This window comes from Erythranthe guttata, chromosome 14, assembly GCF_056151865.1.
Source record: "Erythranthe guttata isolate IM_541 chromosome 14, IM_541, whole genome shotgun sequence".
Lineage (NCBI taxonomy): Eukaryota > Viridiplantae > Streptophyta > Magnoliopsida > Lamiales > Phrymaceae > Erythranthe > Erythranthe guttata.
Window position 1 is genome coordinate 5813974 of NC_142546.1, and position 25502 is coordinate 5839475.

Sequence of the window (25502 nt, forward strand, 5' to 3'; positions counted from 1 at the left end):
TATTAAATATTTGTAATAAGGGTGTTTTAGACAATACACAAATTATTAAAAATTCAATTATTAAAAATTGCTGAGACACGTGGCGCGATTTGAGAGGCATATCTCATATGAGCTGTTTTGCTGGGTTCACACCGTAGACAAACCCTAAATAATAATCAACATGTAGGATTAATGCAATCTCATATAATCTAAACTAATCAGATATGGGTAACCGAATGAATTCTTAAGATATAGATCTCTCATGACAAAACTTACTAGAACTAAATTACAACCCAACTAAACATTTGCTTCACATTTTTTACTATATTCATTCAAAAATTGCCACTCACACGCGAAAAATAAAATATGCACCAAGTAATATTCAAAGTGCATTTATTATTTTTTATTGTGCATTTAATATTTTTTTTTTTCATCTAACATTTTTGTTAAAAACAATTACTTATGACAAGTTTCTCTTCTTTTTTTTTTAGTATTTTACACTATTATAAAAACTTAATTTATTTCCACATAATATTAAAATTATGAAAATAACATAATTTTTTTTAGTTTTTTTCAACAGTAGTCATCATCTATCGACATCTATAGAAAATTGTACTTACTCAGTCATTCGTAGTTACACCATTTGAAAATCCACCCATCCATAGACACTTATAACAATCCATAGTCACTCGTAGTCATCCGCACTCATCCAAAATGGAACACTAGATCCGCTACCACTGCCGCCTGTGGAAACAGATCTCCAAAATATGCCTCTAATCCTCAAACATTTTATCATCTTCCTTTTCGTCTCACTCTCTATCTTAGCATTCCTCTCCCTCCAAACCCCACATCAAATTTCAACCACAACCAATGCCGTCGCTGCCGCTGCTGAAGAAAATCTGCCCTCTAATCTCAAGATCTAACCCGGATACTCCTCCTACGTCAAGTACCTCCAACGCCATCTCAACAAGACACTCGACCCCAAACTCCGGGAAATTTGGACCACACGCGATTGGTACCGAAAGGTTTGGGTTTTTTCCTAGTTTTTCAAGAGTCTGAAGCAGAGGGATGCAAGAGAGAGACAGAGAAAGAAAGCGAGAGAGATACAAAGAAAACAACAGAGAGTGAGAGAAAGACAGAGCGAGAGAGACCAAAGAAGAGAAATGAGTTGGAGAAACATGGATATGTACGTTACAGAATTTAGGGTATAAGGATAAATTAGGAATAACAAACAATATTAAGGATATAGATTATATATTGATTCAAATAAAAGGATTTAATTAAAAGTTGGAATTTAAGGTAGTCATCTAGTACAAATTATGTTTGATTTGAGGTGCTCATGGCATATTACCCCTAATATTATTTATAGATTAAGAAAATACACTATTCACACAAAACACACAAACACACATTTCACACTCAAAACATGCATAGCCACGTTCACAAACAAGACGCAAATATACACATCTTCGGCGCGCACACACCATATTTCACCCACGCACGCGCACACACACACACACACACACACACACACACACACACACACACAAAACACAGATTCTTTTACACCAAATCAATTGCACTTATCAAATTGCATAAAATGAAGGACACATCTCATTCCACCTCTACTTTTTGTCATTTCAATTTTTTTTTTTTTTTTGTTAAATTATCAGAAAATTACCTCTATTAACAAATGAATAATAATATTGAGTAGAGGATGAATCCTCATTCTATTAACAAAGGAATAAGTTGAATCTAATTATATTAATTAATATCCATCACTTTCATCTTTATGAAGCTAATTTGGTTTGTCTGTATAATCAAAAACAAAATGGTACATAAATAGATACTATGATCCTTCATTTGAGGATGCGTTCAATCTTGGTCTTTATTCGACAACCTTTGCAGAAGAGAGAGAAAAAAAATATATCGATATTTTGTAACGGATCACGGATTTTATGTACCTTAATAATTACGAGAATCATGATTTAGGTTTGACGAGATAAGCTAGCGTTATCTCTGCTGGAGCGGCATCGGGTACAGCTTCTTTGAAAGATACTTCAAACATCAATGGCTGATATAAACAAACCTCATCTTCCTTACAATAGTATACCTGCAAATCAATCACATTGTTTAAATGTGTAGTAATGAAACATTTAACAGGCAAACAAACATGTCGAATAGACTGTATCTGACTAGTTTGTGGTGATTCCGTAAACTCAGCAGCAAGCCCAACATATAGAACAAAACAAAATTGAACAACTACTTTGGTAAAAAAAAAAAACAGAAAAAACGAAGAATGGCATTAATTTAATATTGAAATAAAATACAAGGCACGCACCTTGCAGTAAATTCTAGTCTTAGACGATGAAGGGGAGGATCTTTTAAACTGTACAATCGTAGATCCTTCACGGCTGATAATCCCGTCCATGGGATCAGCCGATGTCGCATTCTCTGGTTCAAATTCCACACTGAATTTACTTTGTGCTTCCTACATATAGAATTCACAAACTTAATGAGTATTTGATGAAAAAAAAGGGGAAAACACAACGATAACAAGATTAAAATGCACATCGAGAGAGAGAGAGAGAGAGAGAGAGAGAGAGAGAGAGAGAGAGAGAGAGAGAGAGAGAGAGAGAGAGAGAGAACCTTTGAGAAATGATAGCCTTGTGGCACGGATATATTTAGACATAGTTTGCCCTCGTTGGAAGAACCTCCATCAATCATTACTGTCTCTGTGTCGGTTGAGGATCTCCTCCTAAGGCGCCTCAATGATTTTGATTTAGGGGCAGGAGGTAGGACACCTTTCAACTCCAAAGTAAGCAGTAGCGGTTCTTTCTTGTTCAGGTCCAAATACCGTATTATGCTGTTATTTGTATCGGCTACGAATAATCTTCCTGAATTCCCAAAAAAACATTTATATGGATTTTAATAGCCATCGGAGAACAAAGGAAAATAAATACTCTGGCAGATACCAAGTACCCATTTCATGTTTGTCATCAACTCTTTTAATACCCTAACATATTATTTATTTTGACCAGTGCATGTTTTCGGGGATTTTTTTTTTTTTTGGCAGCGAGCACTAGAAGGATTCGTATAGCTCTAACTAAGTACGCAAGGAGACTAAAGAATATGGTTCCATTACCATCGTTAACTGTATACAAACAATAAGCTTATGACTTCTTTAATGAATGTAAAGATAAATCAAAATGCTAAAGTGCTATATGTGCTATATGTGCTATATGTGCTTGTTTTTATGAGGTTAATAAGCACAATCTCTTTGGCATCTATGAGCACCTTCCTAATATAAACCATCAGTAGAGTTTGTTGACTTGCCTGGAAATAAATCAAGGCTTGTCCATAAAATTGCAATTGAATACTCATATTTCACATCAGAAAACTCACAATGAAGCACGTTGTAATTGCAAATAAATAGAATAAGGATGAAAGGTGCAGCGCAAAATTACCGTTTCCCGCTTCAATAAGTCCGGAAGGCTCTGAAAGCTGCATATTTAAAGGGCATCAGGATTAATATTTCCCCTTATAGGTCAAACAAGTTAATAAATCTATTTACTTAACTTTATATTCTTACATATTTCTATAATTTAAGATTTATGTCGTGCAAAAGCAACTGTAATTTGCCACCTAAGCATTACTTTATACGATATTCTAGACCCAAATGCATCTTAGCAGTTCCCGATAGCAATTTCAGCACTTACCATATTTGTACATGTGATATAATCAAATAAATGTGCATGCTCGCAACCAATGGACACACTCGAGTAAATGCCTTGAGGTAGGTAGTGTAAGAAAACTGCAAATATCTGACAGTAAAGTAAAGGATGTTCTTCTACCTGGGCTTCTAAGGCTGCTCCATCCTTGAATCCAGCCTTTCCAGTACCTGCTAATATACTGACTCTCTTACTAGCTAAATCCAGCTTCTTAATCTGAAATTCAAACAAGAAGACACAAGATGAAATCCAGCTTCGTATTCAATATTGTTTTACTAATTAATATTTGTGTATAACCAAACGAGACAACAATGTATAATAAATAATATCAAAAGATTCAATTGATATCCTAAATTATAAAAATAGTTCGCAATTGCTAGTAAATGGAAGTCATATATGCAATACTAAATAGAAGGCTGATAATTTAGTCATATTTCTTTTACCACAAGTAGAAAGACAATTGACAGCCAGAAAATACTACAATTCAAGCCACAATTCTATTTGAAGCTAGATACTTTTTGAAAGATGCTTTCCCATAGAAATATACATCAAAATTGGGTTGTTTGGTGGCATAAAATGTCTCAAAACTTTAATAACTAAAATAATTTGTATCACTCTAATGTAAAAATTCGTATGTGACAGAGAATCCAAGATTCATTTTCCCGATGCCAGGCAGCCTCAACTGTCCTTGCCACCTCCATAACTTTTGATTATTACATCAAAAGTACCAGAAAAATGAATACGCAACAGATACTTACAAGATAAACAATTTCTACGAATTATAGAGAATGGAAGCATTGTAAAGTCCTGGTTCCCAAGCAAAAACTGCACTGCTATCATTAACATTATTACGTCAAGTACCTTGTGATTGTACGAATCCGCAAAATAAACTTGACCATCACTTCCACAAAAGACACCTAAAGGATGTTGAAGAAGTACTTCAGAACCTACTCCATCGTGGTCCCCAAACTGCAATGTCGAATACAGTCGAATGAATATTTTTTATGTCCAACTAAGAGATGGATAAGGTTTCAAATTGTACCAGACTTACCTTAAATAAATTGTCAGAGAAAATCGGATCACCACCAGCTAGGAGTCTCGATCCACCTGTTCCTAGATCAACTGCTCGAATAGAGCTACTCTCGCTATCAGCAATGTATGCTTCCTTTAAATCTAATCAAAACAAACAAGTGAAAATAATAATACATGGATTGCAATTATATAATAATAGAAGGTCACTAAGAATACACATACCAGGTGACAATGAAATTCCAGAAGGTTGAGCGAATGAAGAGCTTCCAGAACTGTATCAACATATATAAGAAAAAACAAAAATCCATAAATGGAAAACATGTAGATGTTTTTAGGAGAAATGAGTAGAGTCGCATATAAACATAAAAATAAAAATCCCACGAAGGCAAAGAAGACAAAAGACGAAGGACTAAACCAATAATGTGTTAAAGTGCACTAGCGGTCGCATGAAATTCTGAAGATGTTTAGAAGGTGTATCTTCTTCTACACGGTGTCTACTGAAAACACTTGTAACTGAAAGCAAGTATATTACCTGGAGCCATTCAAATTTCTTTCATAGCCATCGCCACTAAAAACTCTAGTACTTCCGTCTACTGTATTATGCTTCCAAATCTGATGCTGGCCAGCCATTGCAATGTAAACAATTTCATTTGCAGGCTCAAAGCAGACATCCCATGGGGAATTCAGGAGCTGAAAATAACATAAGAGAACATCAAGTTACATATTGAATCTTATCAGTGTCTGAGTACATCCTGTTAATTGTTTTCCTATCGCATCAATAATATTATATTACTAACTGCATAAATAACAGTATCCACGATATTAACTGCCCGTAAATAATTTTATGTTGATGTAAAAATCTTGCCTGAGTTGTTCCTGATCCTCCTCCTTGGTAGTCAGAACCTTTGGTTCCGTTTCCAGCAAGTGTTCGCACAGTCTCATCGACAAAATCAACCACCCTACAATAGTGCACGTTTTCAGATGCAGGATATTTACAAAGTTTGCTATGAGCAAAACTAACTAGTAACCTTAGAAAATCATAAAGAATGATCAACTCACTAGTATAAAAGCAAAACATCTATATAAATTTAGCAAATTCAACACCAGTGCTATTATCAGGAAGACAAAATTGGAAACAAAATAATTTAACCAGAATAAAAAAGAAAATTAGATGAAAAACAAAAGCACATGCCCCAGCCACTGCTACCTTAGAGCATGATTTTCAGTGTCGGCTACATATAGGAGGTTTTTCTTTGCGTTATAAGCAAGTCCCTGCAAAACCAATCAGTACATACATTATATCTTTAAGAATGTAAAAGAAAATATTTTAATGCAAAAAATCACGAAGCAATTATTTCTAAGAGAATAACAGTGCACTGATATCAGAAAGAGTAATGAAAATAATTACTTGTGGGCGGTTGAACATGGCATCCTCAAAGTTACCATCACGAAGACCCTCTTCTCCGCTGCTTCCAATTTGCATTTTGAAGTTACCATCAAGGTCAGTGACTACCTGCGTACAACCAATAAGCTAATGAGTACACTTTGGTCAAAATACATTTTTCGACAAGCATTTACAGAGAATGTAGAACGACAACACAAATAGTGACACGAGTGTCTATCTTAGTAAAACGATAAGCTATGGATGTTATAATTAATCATCACTAGCGAATCCGGACAAAGTTGAAGTATAATTAAGCATTACGAAAATTGATACAAACAGAGTAATATCAAAACAAACGATCCAATTATGAGATGAGTGTGCATGAATATTCTATTACACTGAGACATGATTGGAAGAACTTACTATGCGATTGTGGTTGCTGTCAGAAATGAACAGTCGGTTGTTGAGAACATCAACCTCCAGCTTACCAGGAAATTTCAAAGGAGATGTCAATAATCGAGGATCAGTGTCTTTCTCCAAATTCAAGGGAATAGGTGTGCTGTCCAATACATTCTTTCCACCATAATACGATAATGCTGCCTCAACCAAATCATCAAGATCCTAGGAAAGAGAAGTGTGCAGAGAAGTCACTTCAGCATTATGAGTCAATGACCCCATTACATATTCTATGAATAATAGCTAGTTCAGAGTTGTAACTTGACCTAAATTCAGACATAACGAGAACAATGTTTTATATAGGAACAAGGGCAGCATGTAGCCTCGTATAAACAAATTGTAATTTCTAATGGGATGAATAGAGCTAAATGATTATTCGACATCAGAGAAATGAAACTCGGGGATTAGTATTTTAACTAGTTCAATAGAAAAATGAAATAAATGAAAGCAGAATGTGGGCAGTCCAAGCATTGTGTCATGGAATTGAATAGTTTTACTCACTAAAAGAAGTAAAATAAATGAAGCGGGATGATCATTTGAAAATAACATATATGGTCAGAGATTATGTGGCATAATCTAAGAAGAAAAAATATATAAAGTTGAAAACTAGACAGTGTAAACAAATATGACATTGCAACTAAACTCAACAGAACTCAATCACTTCTATAGTTCTCTTGAAACAAAACTGTCCATGGAAACATACAATATATAGTAAATAGCACAGACGTAATGTATAACTTCCACTTCCCTTCTCATCTATATGTAATGAAACCCAATAAAGAAATTTTACACGTAACGAACTTATCAGATGCTGAAACGTTATAACTGAACTAATTTCCTTGTACGTCAACAGTCATCACAAAGTTCTTCAATATTTTAGCTAATATATCAGTGGAGAAATCAGTACCTTGCGGCGACCTTCACCAGATACTTGTGTTATAAGCTTGCCGTTTGGTCCGACGAGGGCAAATGTAGGCCATGAACTTATACCCAACTCTCTCCACAAATACATATCACCATCATTCACAACCTGGTATTTTTCACAATAAGCCTTCAGTCATAAACTCAACAGGTTATTGGACCTCACATAAAGCAGCAGTAATAAACACACACACACACACACGCACACATACAGATTCTATTGTGCACATGCATGAGCATGTGTGTATAAGTACGACTAACATATGTATATATGACTATAAGACCATCTCCCATACTCTATATGTTGGTGAAAAAAACAGCAAATAAATGAAGTTGAATCACGAATTAGATAGAGACTTGCAGATTGCAATGTCCTTTAGACCGAATTACCAGGATACAACTATCTTAATCCAAAGAATTACCACTAAAACATTGAATTCTACTTTGAACGCGCACAATGTTTTCTCTCTTGTAGGATTTGAATTTTCATTAGTTAAAATGAAACAGAATATCTCATATAAATAGAAATAACAAAAAGGTGTGAATCTGACGGACACAACTGTTGGAATTAAACCGATACTTGAATAGTTACAACTCTTGGACGTATCTTTTGGAAACTAACTGAAATTCCAAAGCTCGCAACTCTTGGCAGTGCTACTCAATACGGGCTTTTCCAAACTATATCCTAATTTTGAACAATAAAAAATTATTACTACATCAAATTAAGGATCGGTTAACTGCAAGAACTAACCGGATGAGTGATTCCATAGCGTAAAACTGCATTCCGAATGGCGTCCAAGTCTTTCTCATTGTCAAATTTTGCAGAATGCACTCCTACAACAACAAACTGCAATAACCAAATGTTAATCGATTGAAATGTTTAGATTGCACATGTTACATTCGAGTTGAAAGTAAAATAGTATATCATCGTGGGATCTTTCCCCGATACAAGCATATAAGAAATTGCACTTTTGAGCCAATCCTATGCAATGACGGTGTATTTTTCTCATTATAAACTTCTATTGTTCATGCTTCTATTTTTCACATCAAATAAACATATCCGAAAAATTCTTATATAATATTATCTGCTCTTCATGGGAATTTGCCCGGTTCTATTCATTCCATGATACTAAAGTAATACATTTAAACAAACTGCTACTTTTCGTTCTCAATACAATTTGTTTCAAATTCATAAAATTTTCACTGAATGGTTCTTGATTATCCGTTATCGTGGAATACGAAAGTCAGAAGTTCTCAGATTTTACACAAGCCACGCGTATTCCTTCTCATTTCCAAACAAATATCTACTTGTTGCCATGAACCTTTCATAACCCAGACAGAATAAAGGCCCCTGAATAAAGAGTTATTGTTCTTGATTAATCAACATTTCATCTTTTTACAAGTCATGATTTTTTATCTTCGTAATCAAATCATGGTCCAAATTAGAAATCCAGAATTTCCTTCAACGTTAACATATTGGAAGATTTAAGAAATGTTCCATCTCAATACAGCTTTGAGACAGCTAGCATGGAATGAAGAACAGCAGTACTGGGGAAAGAAGGGGAAAAAAAAAAAAGGCATGTACAAAATAGGTGAGATTTCATCTTTGCAACTGAAAAATTGAACTAAAAATCAAATTCAAAGAAACATAAAAAATAGCAAAAAATTGGTTGATGTGATTATCATCCTTCAAGTGAAATTTTATTTTATTTAGCACTACACTGGGCCGATGGAATAGAAGGATTGTTGCAACTGCTCGTTAGAGCAATACACTTCTCCTCGAATGTTCAATCACAGCTCAATCTTACAGGCTATGTTTCTTATTCTGCTATGGGTGTTATTTTTTAAATCATTCGCGACCATGCACTAGAAGCCTCCACACTTTTCGATTTCCTTTCATCAGATTATATATAACCCGTACAGAATGAGGGACCCATGTTACAATAAAAACAAGAACGTAGGCATGCATGTATATGATTTTCTCATTGCCAAAGAAAATGCATTTGAAACCAAATGCAAAGAATCACAAAGATCTCTGTGCTGAATACCACGTGGTTATTATAATTACAATAATACCACTGTTAGAAAGAGCTGTTGGAAAGTATGCCCAAGTTAATTTCCAGAGTAACAAGTTTCTGCAATTATAAACTTTATCCTAATATCTGAAGGTACTGCTGTAACAATTGTAGAATTAATAACAAGCAAAGACAACAGGAGAAACAGGATCTTACCGGCATATCTTTATACTTCTTCTCAAGATAATCTAGGTCTGGTAACACATGCATGCAATTTATACAGCAATAGGTCCAGAAATCAAGAAGAACCACTTTTCCTTTCAAATCCTGTCCAATAAGAGAATTTGTCAGAAACGGCATCATATTTTGAATCTTATCATGCTTATACTGTTTTGGATGATGTATGCACACCATTTGGTACATAGATTTTAACAAATCCTGTTTTCGTATAAGAACTAAACGACCAATAGAGATAAGTAAGACCAAAAGAAATCAGTACTCGTACTGCCAGCAGTGTTGGTCTTCATGGATTAATCTATGCCGTCAAATGTTTAATAGATGAGCATAAAAGGATACCAACTTTACTATCTGCATAATTATGTCATGGAAAAGTATACCAGACAACGAGATTTCAGATGTTTGGTACAATTCTAGATTGAATAGAGGCACATGAAATTTAGAGAAATAAGTTCTATGTCAAACAGAATATGGATGGTGGGATGTGGATTAAATTTAACATATTAGCACATCAAATATTACAATCAGGATTTACCCTGCGCAGCTGAAGAGGAGCTGTGTTGAGCCAGTCAAGTTTAGATGGAAACTCTGGAACAGTTGTTCCGGTACCCCTTGATCACACAGAGTAGGAGGAGACATCATATAAGTTTTTAAAAAAATTAAAAAATATATATATAAAGCCACAACTAATTAGAGGTTTACATCATTGACATGTAACAAATAAAGAGAGTATATGAATTACACCTTTTCTCCAAATCGGATATGTAGTTCACAAACAGTTGGACTCTCTCATTACGAGATCCTTCTGCAAATCACCAAAAAGGCAAGAGAATTCAAATTTTAATTTCTTCCTCACTTGATCAGCAGCAAATTTCATGCAATAACATGCACTGGGTTGTCAATCAAACTACTGAACAACGAGTGAATGAAATTTAAATAGAAGAAACTGGGAATGATAAGTAAGATGGACAAAATTAATCATTACAGTACAGTGCAACAGTTGACAATAAGTATGTTGATGATAGACCTCCTGGTCCAAAAGGAGTGCTAGCCCCGAAAAACAAATTCCATATAGCTTTTGGAGATGTATATTGCATGGCCTACAAATACAGGTGATCATCCAGTCATACATCCACTGTTAAACTAAATGAAGGAACGGTGAACTTAAACTTAAGTTCCAAGTTGCATCACAGAACGGTAATATACTTTCCAGTTTGAGGCGGTGAAGAGAAGGCAAGAAACAGCAATTCCCAAGCTTCCATACCTCACAATATCTCGTCGAGAACCCTGAAACCTGTCAACAAATCATATCTGCAATTCAAGGATTATTGGTTGGATGTCCTTGTTACACTTCTGAGAGCATTTACTAGAAAATAAAGTATGGGTTTGTTAGAAGATATGTAGGAGTCTATTTTAGTTACGAGATCTGAGGAAGAGTCTATTTAAGAAAGTCCATCACCCAGAATTGGCATTTCAACAATTGATTACATCATTTTTAGAGCTTTCTACTACACATAGAAGTAAATAAAAACTTAACAAAAAGGGGAATAGAAAACGACATTGCAACCTCATGCATGTGCACGAAACTAGTTAAATATTTGAGTTTCGGTACCTCTGAATGTTAAACCACTCATGGCGCTTATTAGATGAATACAATTAGAGATTTGATTGCAATCTCTTTGGCCATCTTAGGGTTGAACTCTGAAATGTGCATCCATAAATCATACAGAAAGGAAAAGGTATGGACGATGGAAAGTCAAAGCAGTACATCGAAGGTCATAGAAGAATTAAATACTACCGTAACATTACCCACGTTTACTTGCATATCCTATTTTCCTATTTCTATTGTTGTCTGAAAGAACATGAGAACGTTCCGCTGAAAATTCAGCATCACGTGAAAGTAATAGAAGTTATAGTGACTTCAAAGTAGTAATCTAGTCAATTAACAAAGAGTTAGTCCAACTTGTTTTTGGCATATAGTCAGTCATATACCCACTTTTATAAAACTTTTGCAGGAGAGTAAGTAACTGTTTTCCTTATATTTGGCATTATATTTATTATTCTTGAGCACAAAAACTTGCTAGTAGTATTTCAAAAGTTCAGTTTCTCGTGCGGTTAAATGAAGTTTTACCCCTAGTATACATTCATCAAAGTGATGGAACTCACAGTAATGTTTAGTATGTATAGAGTTTCTTGAGATTGATTGATCAGAAAGTATCTTCCTACTTAAAACTCAATTTTTATGTGGTTTATCTTTTACTTCTTCCAACTTAATAATAAATTGGTAAATAGTTGTTCAAAATGACTATTAATAATGTTATCCTTAGTAACTTCACGATTTGTCTCCCTATACGAGATTGTACAATAGAATGATTAAACTTATTTCTGCAATCAATTTCTTGACCACAATATGATACTTAAAGATATCTGAACTACTTTGGATTGACAACAATTCCTGCCACCATACCTTTGAGAAAGGTTATCTGAATTAAAGTTATGGTCTAATAATATTGAACATTTTATAATGAGGAAGAGAAGTGGAGAAAATAAAAGGTTATTTATAGATAAGAAGAATGAGCCATTATTTTTTAACACGAGAATTTATCATGAAAGAATCATCCTTACCCTCCAACTGAGAAGTCTGCCGTAGAATCTTTATCCTGAAACGATTTAATTTGCTTAATGGTTGAATTGGGCAGAGTTTGTGAAGAAGCACTAGTAGATTGAGAAGACAGCTCAGGATCTGCAATATTTTCTCATCATCAGATATTATTTAAATCAACTACCTAAACACAAAGGCACTAGGAGCTTTCAAACTAGCTAACAAAAAGAAGAAAACAAAAAAAAAGCCGAAAGCTAGGGCAAGAAAAGATTATTGTAGGAAACAAAATCTCAATTCATTACAACAGAAATGATCTTTATAGTATAGACTCATACAAGAAAAAGAATCCTTAGTTTTGCTTTGAAGTCTTATACAAAAGGAGTCTGCACAGAGTACATTAAAATAGTAATGCAAAAAGGCACTCTTAAGTGTACTTCTGTAACTACATACTATGGTAAACAGAGCCACCAGTGAGAATATCATCAAGGGAAATATCTCCTATCTCCTTTCTGACAAGTGATGGACCAGCTGCTGTCAAAGTTTCTTCTCCTAACGTTGTTGTTACAGCTATGCATCTGCAATGGAAGCACAGCAAAATGAGTAAGAACTATGGAATTGCCAAATATCGAGATAGATGATAGGAGAGAAAATGGATGGAGCAATACACATAATCATTGAAATAACAAGTAGTAAAATAAAAAAACGCCAAAGCAAAGGGAATGAGAGGACTAATCAGGGGAAAGTCACAACTTCAAAATGCACAGATGGTAACAATTATCGTGCTCAATTTTTCATTTCTCAAACATAAAACAGTACCTCATATTAAGTTTTATAAAACATATGAATGATATAGAGTCCAACCTCAAACCCTTTTACTACACAATCCTATGAAGGAAATACAACGGTTATATAATTATAAATCCCAAACATAAAATAATCACATATTACATTATCGTGGACAATGTAATCCTATCAAATTCAATCGATATTATTTATCCCATCAACATTCCCAAACGAGGCCAAATAGTACTACCTCATATTAGCTGATTTTGCAGCTTGCACTCCAGCCAATGCATCTTCAATCACAATGCACTACATGAATAACAGAGCATCAGAGTAAGTTCAGGTTCTCTGCATACCTTATGCTTTGCTTTCACAAAATATGGCTTCCCACCGCGTTCTAAAAGAACAATTCTCCAAGCATAGATGACCACGTAACAGGTAAAAGACGAATATATGACATTATGAAAGAAAATTTATACATATTATATATATGAGATGCTCCAGTTTGTGGAAGGCAATATCTATTTAATTGGCAACCTCACAACAAAAGACCATCGAACTATACCTCAGCACTTATGCCTCGAATATATGAGTGGAAAAAAAAAAACACAAACAACAACCAGAAATCACATTTCTAAAAGATACCTCATTTGTGGGCACATCTAAAATTTTTGATGCAGCTAAGAAAATGTCAGGAGCAGGTTTCAAGTTTTCAAATGCATCCGCAGATACAATAGCATCAAACCTGTTAATATAACACAAAAGTACCACAATAAAATTAGGAGAGCTAAAAAAGAGTTTAAAGATTTAGAAAATTAAAAGTATTACATGACTTGATGAACATACCGACAGTTCCCATAAGTGAAATCAGTTAACTTTCTCATCATTTTTTTATTGGATACACAAAAATGTGGAAAGTAAAAAATAAAAATTAGTGATATTACTTCAACGATGACATAGAATTCAGTGTAAATGAACTCACATTGAAAGCTGCAAACCAGCAGCTGCTAAATTGGCATCAACCTTAATACGATCAGCACTAGATGCAACAGCCACTTTGAGGCCTTTGTTTTTACACTGTTGCGCATCAGACATTAGAATCAATAGCATTTATGATACTGGAAAAGGGCAACCACAGTACTCGCTTGCTAGCATACCTGTACTATAAGTTCATACGCACCAGGGAAACCTATCCCAGAACTTGGCTTCGCATACTACACGAGGTGGATAAGTTCAAGGAGTCAAGCAGATCTTTTAACATTGCGAAATAATATACAAAAAAAATTGTGCAAAATCATTGTTCAAATCACCTTGTCCAGATAGATTTCGAAAAATCTCTTCTTTGCCGCCTCCGGATTAAATCCCTTCACACCCTTTACAGAAGCAACACCTCCTAAAAATTTGGCTTCACCTGATTCATATTGAGGGAGAACATAGATAGTTAGGGAAGGAAGAGGCACTTGTTGCTAGTGACGGTGAAAACCATTAAAACTAAGATCACGTCAGTAAGTAAAAATCAAACTAGCCATCACAAGACTCTCACACATGGTTGATGGTAGGATTTTAAAAAAAGAATATTCAAGCTACCTTGCTAAAAGTTAAAAGGGTTGGCATATTGATGAATAGTTCTTGGGAATCACGATACAAATTGAACTTTTGACAATTTAATTTGTTGGTAAGAACTATTCCAGCTAAGAATAACTCAGTAATGGAATAGGGGGGCTTTTCTCATCATCAGGGATTATTCCATCCGTTAGTTAGCTTGGATAATACATGTGCAAGCTGCATGATTTTGAAAGGAAAACAAGCAACTATAGTCCAGCAAACTGCATGGCTATGACATACAAGAAAAACTTTCGATAAAAACTTTGAGGTAAATATCATCTTAGGTTTTAGAAACCAAACTAATCTACATGCGCTTGACTTTGATTATATATGACCACAGTTTGCCTGCTAAAGCCTTTTTACGTAGAACTCTAAGCTCAGGCTGGAGTGCTTATATTCATCAAGCTAATAAGCGTGGAGCTTCTACATAAATTTTTAAATACGCAGATTTCATTTCACCAGTTCTCTTACATCAGCAAGATCCATAGTCGTTTCATCTAGGTAAGTGCATTCAGGAGTGCCACCCAAAATTAACGAATCGACATTTCAGGCTAATCAACCCAAGCAGACAAGGCTCTCGTCCAACAAATGAGAGATTTCAACGAAAACGGCGAAGAATGGACTTCCCGATTGAAATGGTAGAAAGTGCATCTCCAGCCTAAAAACTAAAAGTAAGAGGGATAAGGAGTAACGACTAAGATCCTCCTTCAAAAAAAATGGTCACTTAAAGAAATGGTCACTCAAAAAACGACTTAGTAGCATTGTTATCCCTAATATGACTCTCTAAGACAGAAAGATGCAGCTACAGTTAAACCTCTATAAAATAATACAGTCGGGACTAGGGAAATTCTATTAACTTAGCGAATTATTAAATTATCGAGTTAATAATTTAACACGTTTTCACCGAGTCGTGGACGAGAGAAACTATTATTTAATCGAGGTTATTAATTTATCGAGGTTCTAATGTATTTTAATTTCACTAGAAGATTTCTTAACTCTGTTGATCTCTCCTAAACTTCACAAAACATACAAATTAGATAATCCCCAACAATAAAATCCAAAATTAAGGATTATGATCTGAAAATAAATAAAATGTGAAATCGCAGAAAATTCCTACAAAACAAATATTGAGCAATAAGCACACTGAGAGATGAAGAGCATAAATAAAATTGCCAACATAGGGGAAGATATTTATAGATATACCTGTGCCCATGAAAGGAATAAAATCCTGAACGGTGACTTCAACCCCCATCTCGGCAAAAACATCGACGGCGGCCAATCTCGAAAGGTCTTCGCTGTTACACAGAACTCCGTCCATATCAAAAAGGACCGCCGAGACCTTCCCCCACTCTTTGTCTGTTTCCGGTGCATTTTTCTCTTCCAATTTCACGCACGCCTTCACCGTTTTGCCTCCAATTCTGCTCCTCCCGGAGAAAATCAACCGTTTGCCTTGCGCCGGCGGCCACTGGTTGTCGAGAAACCCTGATTTGGAGCTCGAGAAAAACAGGTTTCTGGAAGAACAGATTGAAGAAAGCGTGGGTAGTGGTGGTGTTAGTGCCATTGTTTGGGTGTGTGATTTGCTGAAACAAAGTTTTGATTATTTGGGTTTATGGTGAGTGGCGGGGAAAGAAGGTGAATAATTTTGGATATGTGAGGGAGCCCACATTAAGCCTCCAAACGGCGACGTTTCATAAAGGGGCAAGGCACAACTAATTAATAAAATCGCACTTCTTATTTTCAGCGTTTCTTCTTACCAGTGAGTTACTGACACGTGGCTTGCAACCTTGTGCTATGAATAGAGGAAGAAGGGGTTATGTTTTATTTGTGATGAGAAATTCACATTTGGGCACAAATACAAAAGGTTATTCATGATCATTGCAGTGGATAACATACCTGACACAGAGCAAGAGAAATAAGTGGAATCTCCACCTGAAGATAGTGAGCACGAGTTGTATAAGATTTCAGTGTATGCTCTAGTAGGGCAAGAGACAACTAGCACTATTAAGCTGCAAGGAAGAGTTAACACCTATACTATCACTATATTGGTTGATATATACTAGTAGTACTCTAGAGAGCTCAAGTGCCTGGTAGAGAGGTCAAATTCCATGAAAGTGATAGTGGTAGATGGTTGAAAAATTAGCAGTGATGGTAAATGCGATGAAAGCTATCACTGATGCACTCACTTATGAGGACAGGAAAAGTGATGATGAACTGCATATTCATGCTAGCTGGTACAACCAATACTAGACCAGTTCAAGGATATCTTCCAAGAGCCAATCTCTTTACCACCTGAGAAAGGTCATGATCGAACATCCTATTGTCATTAAACCAGGTGTTGATACTTTTAAAATGGTTCCATACATACAAAGAAGATAGATTGAAAAGATGGTGGATGAGATGCTGCAAAGTAGAATCATATAGCTAGTACTAGCCCTTTCTCTTCTCCAATCGTATTAGTAAAAAAAAAAAAAAAAAAAAAAAAGGTGGCACATCGAGGTTTTGTGTGAATTATAGGAAACTCAATGCCATCACGGTTAAATATAGCTACCCAATTCTTATTACTGGTGATCTCCTTGATGAGTTACAAGGGGCTACTATTTTCTCTAAGATAGATTTGAAGGCTGGGATACCATCGAATAAGGGAAAAGAGTGAAGACATACACAAGACTGCCTTTGTCACAGCCTCTTGCCACTATGAGTTTAAAGTGATGCCCTTTATATTGACAAATGCACCCGCTACATTTCAGTCCCTCATGAATGACATTTTCAGAGTTTACCTCGGGTATTTCATATTGATTTTTCTTTTTTTTTTTTATGATATTCTAATATGCAACAAAACTACAGAAGATCAACAAAACTACGGAAGACCACTTTAACCATCTCCAAATTACTTTGAGTATTCTGAGGCAACACCAATTACATGCAAAATATTCCAAGTGCAACTTTGGCCAATCCTCAGTAGACTACTTGGGTCATGTAATCTCTCAAGAGGGAGTCCGGATAGACATTAACAAGATTAGAGGAGTGCAGTTATGGCCAATACCAAAGACTTGGAAATAACTGAGAGGCTTTCTTGGTTTAATTGGATACTACAGAAAATTTGCAAGTCATTATGGGATTATTGCCAAGCCATTGACTGATTTGCTGAAGACGGGTTAGTTTAATTGGTCCAAGTCTGCTGATGAGGCTTTTACGGCATTGAAAACTGCTATGGTCAATACTCGAGTTGTCTATCTGTCTGACTTTTCCAATGTGTTCATTCTGGAAAATTATTCATGTTATAATTATGGAATAGAAGTTGTGTTGATGCAAGAAGGTCATCCACTTGCTTATCTTAGTAAGCATTGGTCCAAAGAATTTGGGTTTTTCTGTGTATGAGAAATAATTCTTAGTTATTCTCTTGACATTTCAAAAATGGAGAGTCTGTTTGTTGCATAACACTTTTATCTTAAGGACTTGTCAACATCACTTGAAATACTTGTTGGAGCAGAAGATCTATACACCCTTACAACACAAGTATTTGGCAATGTTTCTTGGCTTCAGTTGTAGGATTGAGTACACAAAGGGCATTGAGAATAAACCAGTTGATGCACTTTCTAGAAGGACACATGAATGAGCCTTCTTTACAAGCTACCAATGTGGCTCACTGAGGTCCGGCAAAGTTACGTTGAGGATGAATTATTTTAGTATAAAAAATTATACATATTAGGACCAAACGCACTTCGCCCCCTAGATATTTTCCATTTTCGCACGTTCCACCATGAAAATTCAAAAAATAGACAAGCCCCCTTTGAAATACTTGATTGGTTGCACTTTGCCCCAAAAACTATTTTCGATGGATTTTTTGTTGGAATCAACATTTTCTGGTCTTCGTAAGCGGTATATTCATTCGTCCTCTTGAGGTATATATATTATTTTACATTGCCCATTTGAAATCTCCAATTTGATTTTATTGTTATAACTCACGAAATGCAAAGTTAGGTAGGATTTTTCTTTCCAAAATCAGTTCTCTTTTCCAAAGGTGAAATATTCGATCTATTGCGAAAGGCGAAGGAATTATACAAACTAAGATTATTAATCTTTCACATTGGGTTTTCTATTGTCTATTTTCTAGGGGTGTTTTTTTTTTTCTTCCAAACTGCGCTATTGGGACGCCCGTTTTGGACATGGGATTGGGGGTTCAGACGCCCGTTTTGAGAGTGGGTTAGGGGAGCGGACACCCGATTTGGGCGTTGGGTAAGGGGAGCGGATAGTCAGATCGGACATGGAAATAACCGGTTTGACTGGACCGGTTGTCCGATCGTTGTTCGGCTGAATCGGTCGACCGATGATTTTTTTTTCTTAATAGAGTTAGTTTATTTCAGTTTAATTTATTTAACTTTTTAAATAGTATTTTTGTCTAAATAATTACTTGATTAATGAAATTGTATAGTTGATTTTGTAGATGTCGACACGTTTCGGATTCGGAATAGGAAAGGGTCTCATGACTCGTGCCATACGGACATACGAATTTGTCGAACATGAGGCATCGGCAGATAAGACTACTGCACACGAGGAATCAGAAGATGAGACTACTGCACAACAAGAGGGGACACACAAGCGTAAGGTTATTAGATCAACACAATGAGGCGAACGCAATTTGCGACCGGTGGAGTCAGAGCCACATGTGGATCCATCGCATGATGAGGACGATGATACACATGTAGATTTTCACTCCCAATATATTTATCCGGTGCCATATTTTTGATTATATGGTAATGACGATGACGATGATGATGGCGATGACAATTCTGCATCCTCGACTGCTTTGACTGGTGTTGCTGCTACTTCATTCGACATATTATTATGACGCTCCCTATTCTTCCGATGCGTGATTCTAAAAGGGAAAGAAAGCTTGTATCGTATAAAGTACGTTACGAGCCCAACGACCAGGCATGGAGTATCCAATATGTTCACATGCTTGATCGGGCTTACTACGGTCGGTGGGCTTATCCAACTTGGGGGATGGCTACCGATTAATTGGATTGGTATAGACCTCGTACCAAGTTTTTATTTGTCAACCCCTAGTCTGCTTTTTTCATTTTCACCTTTTTATTGTATAATTGTCTTGAATTCATATCCTCTGCCAAGTTCTACTCTTTCAAATGTATTAAAAAAAATTTTGGTGGCACATGACTTTTTGCCAACATTCAAGTAAGGTTCACCTTCTCTTGAGTCATATTACTAGACTCATGCCCCACAAATATATGGGATCATGATTATGCTTTCCCATATAATATTTTAAGCTCCCATCTATCCTCGTAGTGTTCTGCTCCCACCAAGTAAAGTTTACAATGACACTTTATTGTGCCATGTCATCTCTTATTTTTCATATCTATTTTCGTTGAAGTTACTCGCTCCTCCCCCCAAATAAATAAAAAAGTAAGATATATTCTATTTTTAGAACTACGACACTTCACCAACTTCACCTCAAGGTCCTTGGCGGCCGCTCTCGCACAATCTATCAACTCACTCTTTGAGTTAAATAGTTCTGTTACTACAAAATACTCACTATGATCAACTTTAAATGTAGATGAATTTTCTTGCTCTTCCTAAAAAAAATTATGAAATAAAATAAAGTTAAGGTAGTATCATGATAAATAATAATAAAAAAAAACCCGGACAGAGGTTGTCGGCGCCCAAACCATTTTACACGCCCAAAATGGGTGTGGACCGAACTTGTACGCGCCCATTTTGGGCTGTAAAATGGTTTAGGCCGCCCATTTTGGTCTTGAGTCACCTTTTCCGGATTTATAAAACAAAAACGAACAAATTTTACCTCATTGTATTTTGTATCCTGATCCTCATCCGATGCACTCATTTTTCTTTGTAAATCGCTCCAACAAGATGGGTTTCAGGACAACTCCTAACATAAAAGCTTGAGAGGTTTTTTTTCCCTAGAGAGATGAAGGGAGTGTAGAGAGTGAATTATTGCAAACCGTATTCGTAAAAATGGTACCGCGTTTACCAAGTCCCTGTATGATATGTAGTTTATACATGAAGTTGGACCCTTTTCTTATAGAGTAAAGCGAGCTTCATATTTTCAAGGGTAAATTACAACCACCTCATTAAGTATGGTCAAATTATGAAAATACCCCTCATGTTTGGGTAATTACAATCACCCATCAACTATAAATCTTCTTACACGTCCACCATTGCGGTTTCAAATTTAGTGAAATCGTCGAGATTATATGGAATATTATCACTTTTGTACCCTTTTTATCCCATTCGAACTCCACATTTTGAAGCAACATGATCATAATATGTGTTTTTTGGCTTGTATATATCAGATTGTAGGGCATCAGAAACTGTATTTTTACACAAAACGAGTACGAACTAGAGCACATTCCACGAAATCTAGATGATTATGTTGAGCTTGACACCATATGGGTGGAGGTGTAAGAAAAAATCACAGTTGAGAGGATTGTTGTAATTACCAAACTGGAGGGGATTTTTCGTAAATTTTTCCTATTTTCAAATTGAGCCCCAAGAGGAAAAAAGAAAAAAAAAATAAAGAAAATAAAATAAAATAATAAAGGTCCATATTCAGTCGCAGAAAATAGGCAGATTTCCTCGTTCAAGCAGCTTCACTTCTACACCGACTCCCACCATCAACCGTTCGTCTGACCCACCAAACTGTCTGCATTCTGCCGCAAGCCACCCACCGGCACCGTCGAGCTCAACCGTCACACAAAGTTCTCTTTCCATCAACCCAAATTGGCGGATTGATTTTGAATTGATAGAGTTGTAAATTCCAAATCTCAAACTTTTAATATAACCACCAGGTAATTTTTTTATCGTTTCAGTTAATTTCTGCTTTTGGTAAGTAGTATGTGTGTGAAGATAAACCAAATGGTGGGTTTGGTATATAGTAATTGACAGGAGTTTGTTTTAATTTATTGAAACAACAGACGCATTCATCTTGTTCGATGAAATGTCTCAGTCAATTTTTTTTTTTTTTTTTTGTGAATTGTGGAGGCGGAGAGATGATATTTCCTACTTTTGAAATGCACCACGTCGTTTTGGTATTCGGTTGCAGAATGCGATTTCTTCCCACATCAAATTAATCTTTAGTTGTACTGCTTCTAATGTTGAAAACGTGAAAACTTTGTTTATGTTGTTTAAATAGGCTTACACTCTTAGAAATTTGTTAATACCATTGTCGATGCAATACTATATATCTTCCTAAATCACAACACTCATTTGACAGGAAAAGCAGATTGCTGTAGAAAAAAAAAAGTCCGAGTAGATACTGCCTAAAGATTCAGTATCCGCCATCCTCAATGATCAGCACCAATGGATTAATTACCCATTGGTGATATTTGTTTCTCGTTGCCGACTTCTCTTGGTAACTGTTCTCTCCCAGTCATTTTACAAGTACCCTTATTCATCTATTTATGCATGGAGTGGTTAAAATTTGGATCTTTTATGTGTCCCTATCAGTTCATCAAGTTTGTTGTTATCAGAGGCATTTCGTCGAGCACGTTGTGTGTATAACAACTTGACGCCATGGATGGTAAGTGAGATTTTGTTTTCCACTCCCTTTTATTGTTATAATGTCAACTTAATATTTGCTGGGAGCTCCATGCAATGTTAAAAGGATCAGAACTGTTTACGTTAGCTTGTCGAAATCTGTTGTTTTGTTTTGAGAATAAGATGTGCGATATGCTCAACTTGGAAGACATAAATCTGTAGCCGAATTGGTTTCCAAATTTCTTATCCATTTTTTATTTATTTAAATGTATTTGTGGGTTCAGTGGATTCGAAGCCTTCCATGGAGGAAACTATTTTGGTGGGTGATGATCTGATGATGGGACCCCCCTCACCCATTATTCCACCTGAAATAGCGTCTCACGTGCTCGAAGGTGTTGATTTGTGTGATGGGATGCTGCGGAATCTATTTCTATGTAAAGTCTCGGCTCCTTTGACCTTTTCCCTTTTCGTTTGTCTTCAAGTTTGAATACTAACCTTAGTTTTGGAATGGTCAATGTTCGTCCATTTTCATTGGTTATGTATCACAGGCTTACAGATTAATGATATTGAGCCATTCTGTCAAGACGAGATTGCATTGTATCGGCAGTGCGCAGAGAGGAGGGTGAGTTATGACGATGAATTATATGCCTATATTTTTCTCTCTCTTGTATAGTTTCTTGCTCTACCGTTTTATGAAGTAATGTCGATTTTGCAGGATAAGGAACTTAGGGAACGGCTTCAAGATAGTGAGCGGCGATTAGGGATGTCTATGCCTTTAGAGCTAGCAACTGAGAGAACTAAGCAATTGGAATTAGAAGCAACATCGTTGGAGAGGTATGCTGATCAACCGCTATTAATAATTTAATAGGGTAAATTACGGCCACGCCCTGAGGTAGTAAGGTCAAATTACGAAAAACCCTTCCTATTAGGGTAATTACAACCATCCCTCAACTATGAATCTTCTTACACGTCCACCCTTGCGGTGTCAAATTTAGTGGAATCTTCTATAGATTATGTGGAATATTCTCCAGTTTGTATCTGTTTTCCCCCATTCGAACTCCACATTTTGAAACAAGATGATCATCAGACGTGTCTCTTGGCTTGTAAATATCAAATTGTGGTGCATCAGAAACTACATATTTGCACAAAACGAATACAAACTAGAGAACATTCCAAGGAATCTAGAAAAATATGTTGAATTTGACACCACAAGGGTGGACATATAGGAAGATTCATAGTTGAGGGGTGGTTGTAATTACCCAAACATGAGGTTTTTTTTCGTAATTTGACCTTACCTCAGGGGTGGTCGTAATTTATCCTAATTTAATATTGGGAATCTACCATCTATTTTCTTAATTACCAGATTATATCTTATAAATTAGAATGTACTTGCATACATGTTATTTGGTTGGTAAAACGTTGTGCTCTAGCATTTAGGTTAATAATGTTTACTTTTCTTTTTTTAGTGGTAGAAAAACGGCTCATTTTATTCAGCAATTATTAAACGTATAAGTGGAACCAGTACCTGTATAACCGACTCTGTGAATATCCCGAAAAGCAGCAATTATAAGGTAGCCAAAACCAAAAAATAAATAAAAAAATCCCGACTTCTATCTAGAAGCTATCTGAAACAAATGCCGACCAAGGATATTTGAGAGCAAACGTATATACCAAAGCCATATAAGGCATTTCTTCTTTTTTCATGCCATTTCGTAATTTATTTCCATTTAAGTAATGGGAAGGTAATAAAAATTCCTGTGTAGGATAAATTTGACGAACATCCAATATCTCTTGTTGTACATCACCTTTACTTCTTTGGATCAGCTTGCTAGACTGTTCAAAACTGCATGCTAAGTTTGCTTCTTACGTTTATGTCACTAAAATATTGTTGCCTCAATTCATATATCGTTTGTGTTTTAGACGCTTTATTTTGGCAAGTGGCGTTCAAGGCATGGAGGGGTTTCGACAAAGATGGAGTCTTCATGGTCGCCTTACTGATACCAAGTAATTCCGTTTTTATATTTTGCATTCAAAATGATGCCGATTAAATACAAGATTGATAGACTATATATGCATTCAATATTTCTAGATAGTACATCACGTCGTATATTGTTGTAAATGGTCTTGTAGGAAGCGGCTCGAAGCCCTGAAGCAAGGAATGGAGAATAAAAAGAAAGATGAATCAGTTGGAGAAATAACTACAAAAAAGAGATGGTTCTTATGGTGAAGCAAGGAAGGAATATTCCTTAATTTGAGGTTAATAAATTCTCTCACCTCCATGCTTTCGTAGCTCAACCAAGTCTTTTGAAATCTGATTTTCATTTATTATTTATTGTAATATTTGGATTGAACCTTCAATCTCCAGGAAGTCGCTCGCATAAACAAAAACGTTTTACAAGAGTACGAACTATATAAAAAAATGGCTCCTTTATACTGTGAGATTTTGATATGATGATGAAGTTTTCTTTAGATATTTTTTTTTCCCGATATATCTTTTGGGATTGACGACGTTTGTTTACAGATAAGGGGGAGACCATCTCCGAGGTCTCCGAAAAATGTTACAACATTTTTTTGCTTAATATGTTATAATCATGAAAAAAATTGGGTCATTTTGCTCTTTCTGGCAACCACATCGAAACAACGACTCTACTCTACTTCGCCCCGATGCTCTTTTGCTCTTTATTGACTCTACAGTAGTGTTGTGATTTAGGGAAAATTAGCTAAATGTACTTTGAGTATTTACAATAATTAGTAATAAGGACAAATATTATTTTTTTCACCTATTTAACACTAATTTCACTGACCCTCTCTCTATCATACTCTCCATCTTTCCGAGATTATTTGTTTCTTTGGAGTGTTTTTCTTGTCTCAAATTATTTGTCATTTTAGAATTCCAATAAAACATTAATTGCATTTTTACGAATTTTGCCCCTTATGACTCTTAGTTAGGGTTATTTCTATACTACACCCAATGAAGGTTACACCGGGTGAATTTTTTATGTTGATCGACATACATCAATGTGGATGCGTGAGTTTGTGTGCTTATGAATGGTAAAGATATACCCGGTGTATTTCACCCGGTGTTACATAGTATAATTTGTTAATTATATAGTTGAAAAATAAACAATAACAGTTATTTTAGTGTTTACTGTGTTTTTTTACAATCTATATATATTTATTGAGTTTTTTAATATGTGTGCAATTAAAAAAAAACATATAGTAATATAGAAGGAAGGAACGTGGGA

The 25502-nt window shown here is 35.6% G+C and overlaps 2 protein-coding genes across 3 annotated transcripts; one reads left to right on the forward strand and one right to left on the reverse strand.

Moving 5' to 3' along the window:
* Positions 1 to 1724: 1724 nt before the first annotated feature.
* On the reverse strand, positions 1725 to 16405 carry LOC105956602 (haloacid dehalogenase-like hydrolase family protein). Its single transcript, XM_012980456.2, has 28 exons — positions 15949 to 16405; positions 14451 to 14551; positions 14298 to 14354; positions 14123 to 14217; positions 13786 to 13885; positions 13391 to 13449; positions 12808 to 12932; positions 12381 to 12498; positions 10962 to 11049; positions 10783 to 10855; positions 10500 to 10560; positions 10291 to 10366; positions 9735 to 9845; positions 8255 to 8350; positions 7490 to 7612; positions 6550 to 6747; positions 6151 to 6255; positions 5950 to 6014; positions 5608 to 5701; positions 5275 to 5432; positions 4965 to 5014; positions 4762 to 4883; positions 4572 to 4679; positions 3834 to 3926; positions 3447 to 3483; positions 2629 to 2876; positions 2321 to 2470; positions 1725 to 2092 (listed from the first exon to the last, which is right to left on the reverse strand). Exons 1-28 carry the CDS (start codon positions 16304 to 16306, stop codon positions 1961 to 1963), a joined length of 3201 nt encoding a protein of 1066 aa, XP_012835910.2. The 5' UTR covers positions 16307 to 16405; the 3' UTR covers positions 1725 to 1960.
* A 4839-nt stretch (positions 16406 to 21244) lies between these two features.
* LOC105956601 (uncharacterized) lies at positions 21245 to 24728 on the forward strand. Of its 2 annotated transcripts, XM_012980455.2 has the most exons (9): positions 21300 to 21569; positions 21995 to 22132; positions 22228 to 22300; positions 22542 to 22691; positions 22806 to 22879; positions 22973 to 23091; positions 24178 to 24261; positions 24388 to 24513; positions 24623 to 24728. In XM_012980455.2, exons 3-8 carry the CDS (start codon positions 22294 to 22296, stop codon positions 24482 to 24484), a joined length of 531 nt encoding a protein of 176 aa, XP_012835909.2. In that variant the 5' UTR covers positions 21300 to 21569; positions 21995 to 22132; positions 22228 to 22293; the 3' UTR covers positions 24485 to 24513; positions 24623 to 24728. The 2 variants fall into 2 exon arrangements, with proteins under 2 accessions (XP_088669829.1, XP_012835909.2); XM_088813703.1 differs by having other exon boundaries at positions 21245 to 21569; positions 24388 to 24728.
* The last annotated feature ends 774 nt before the right edge of the window (positions 24729 to 25502 follow it).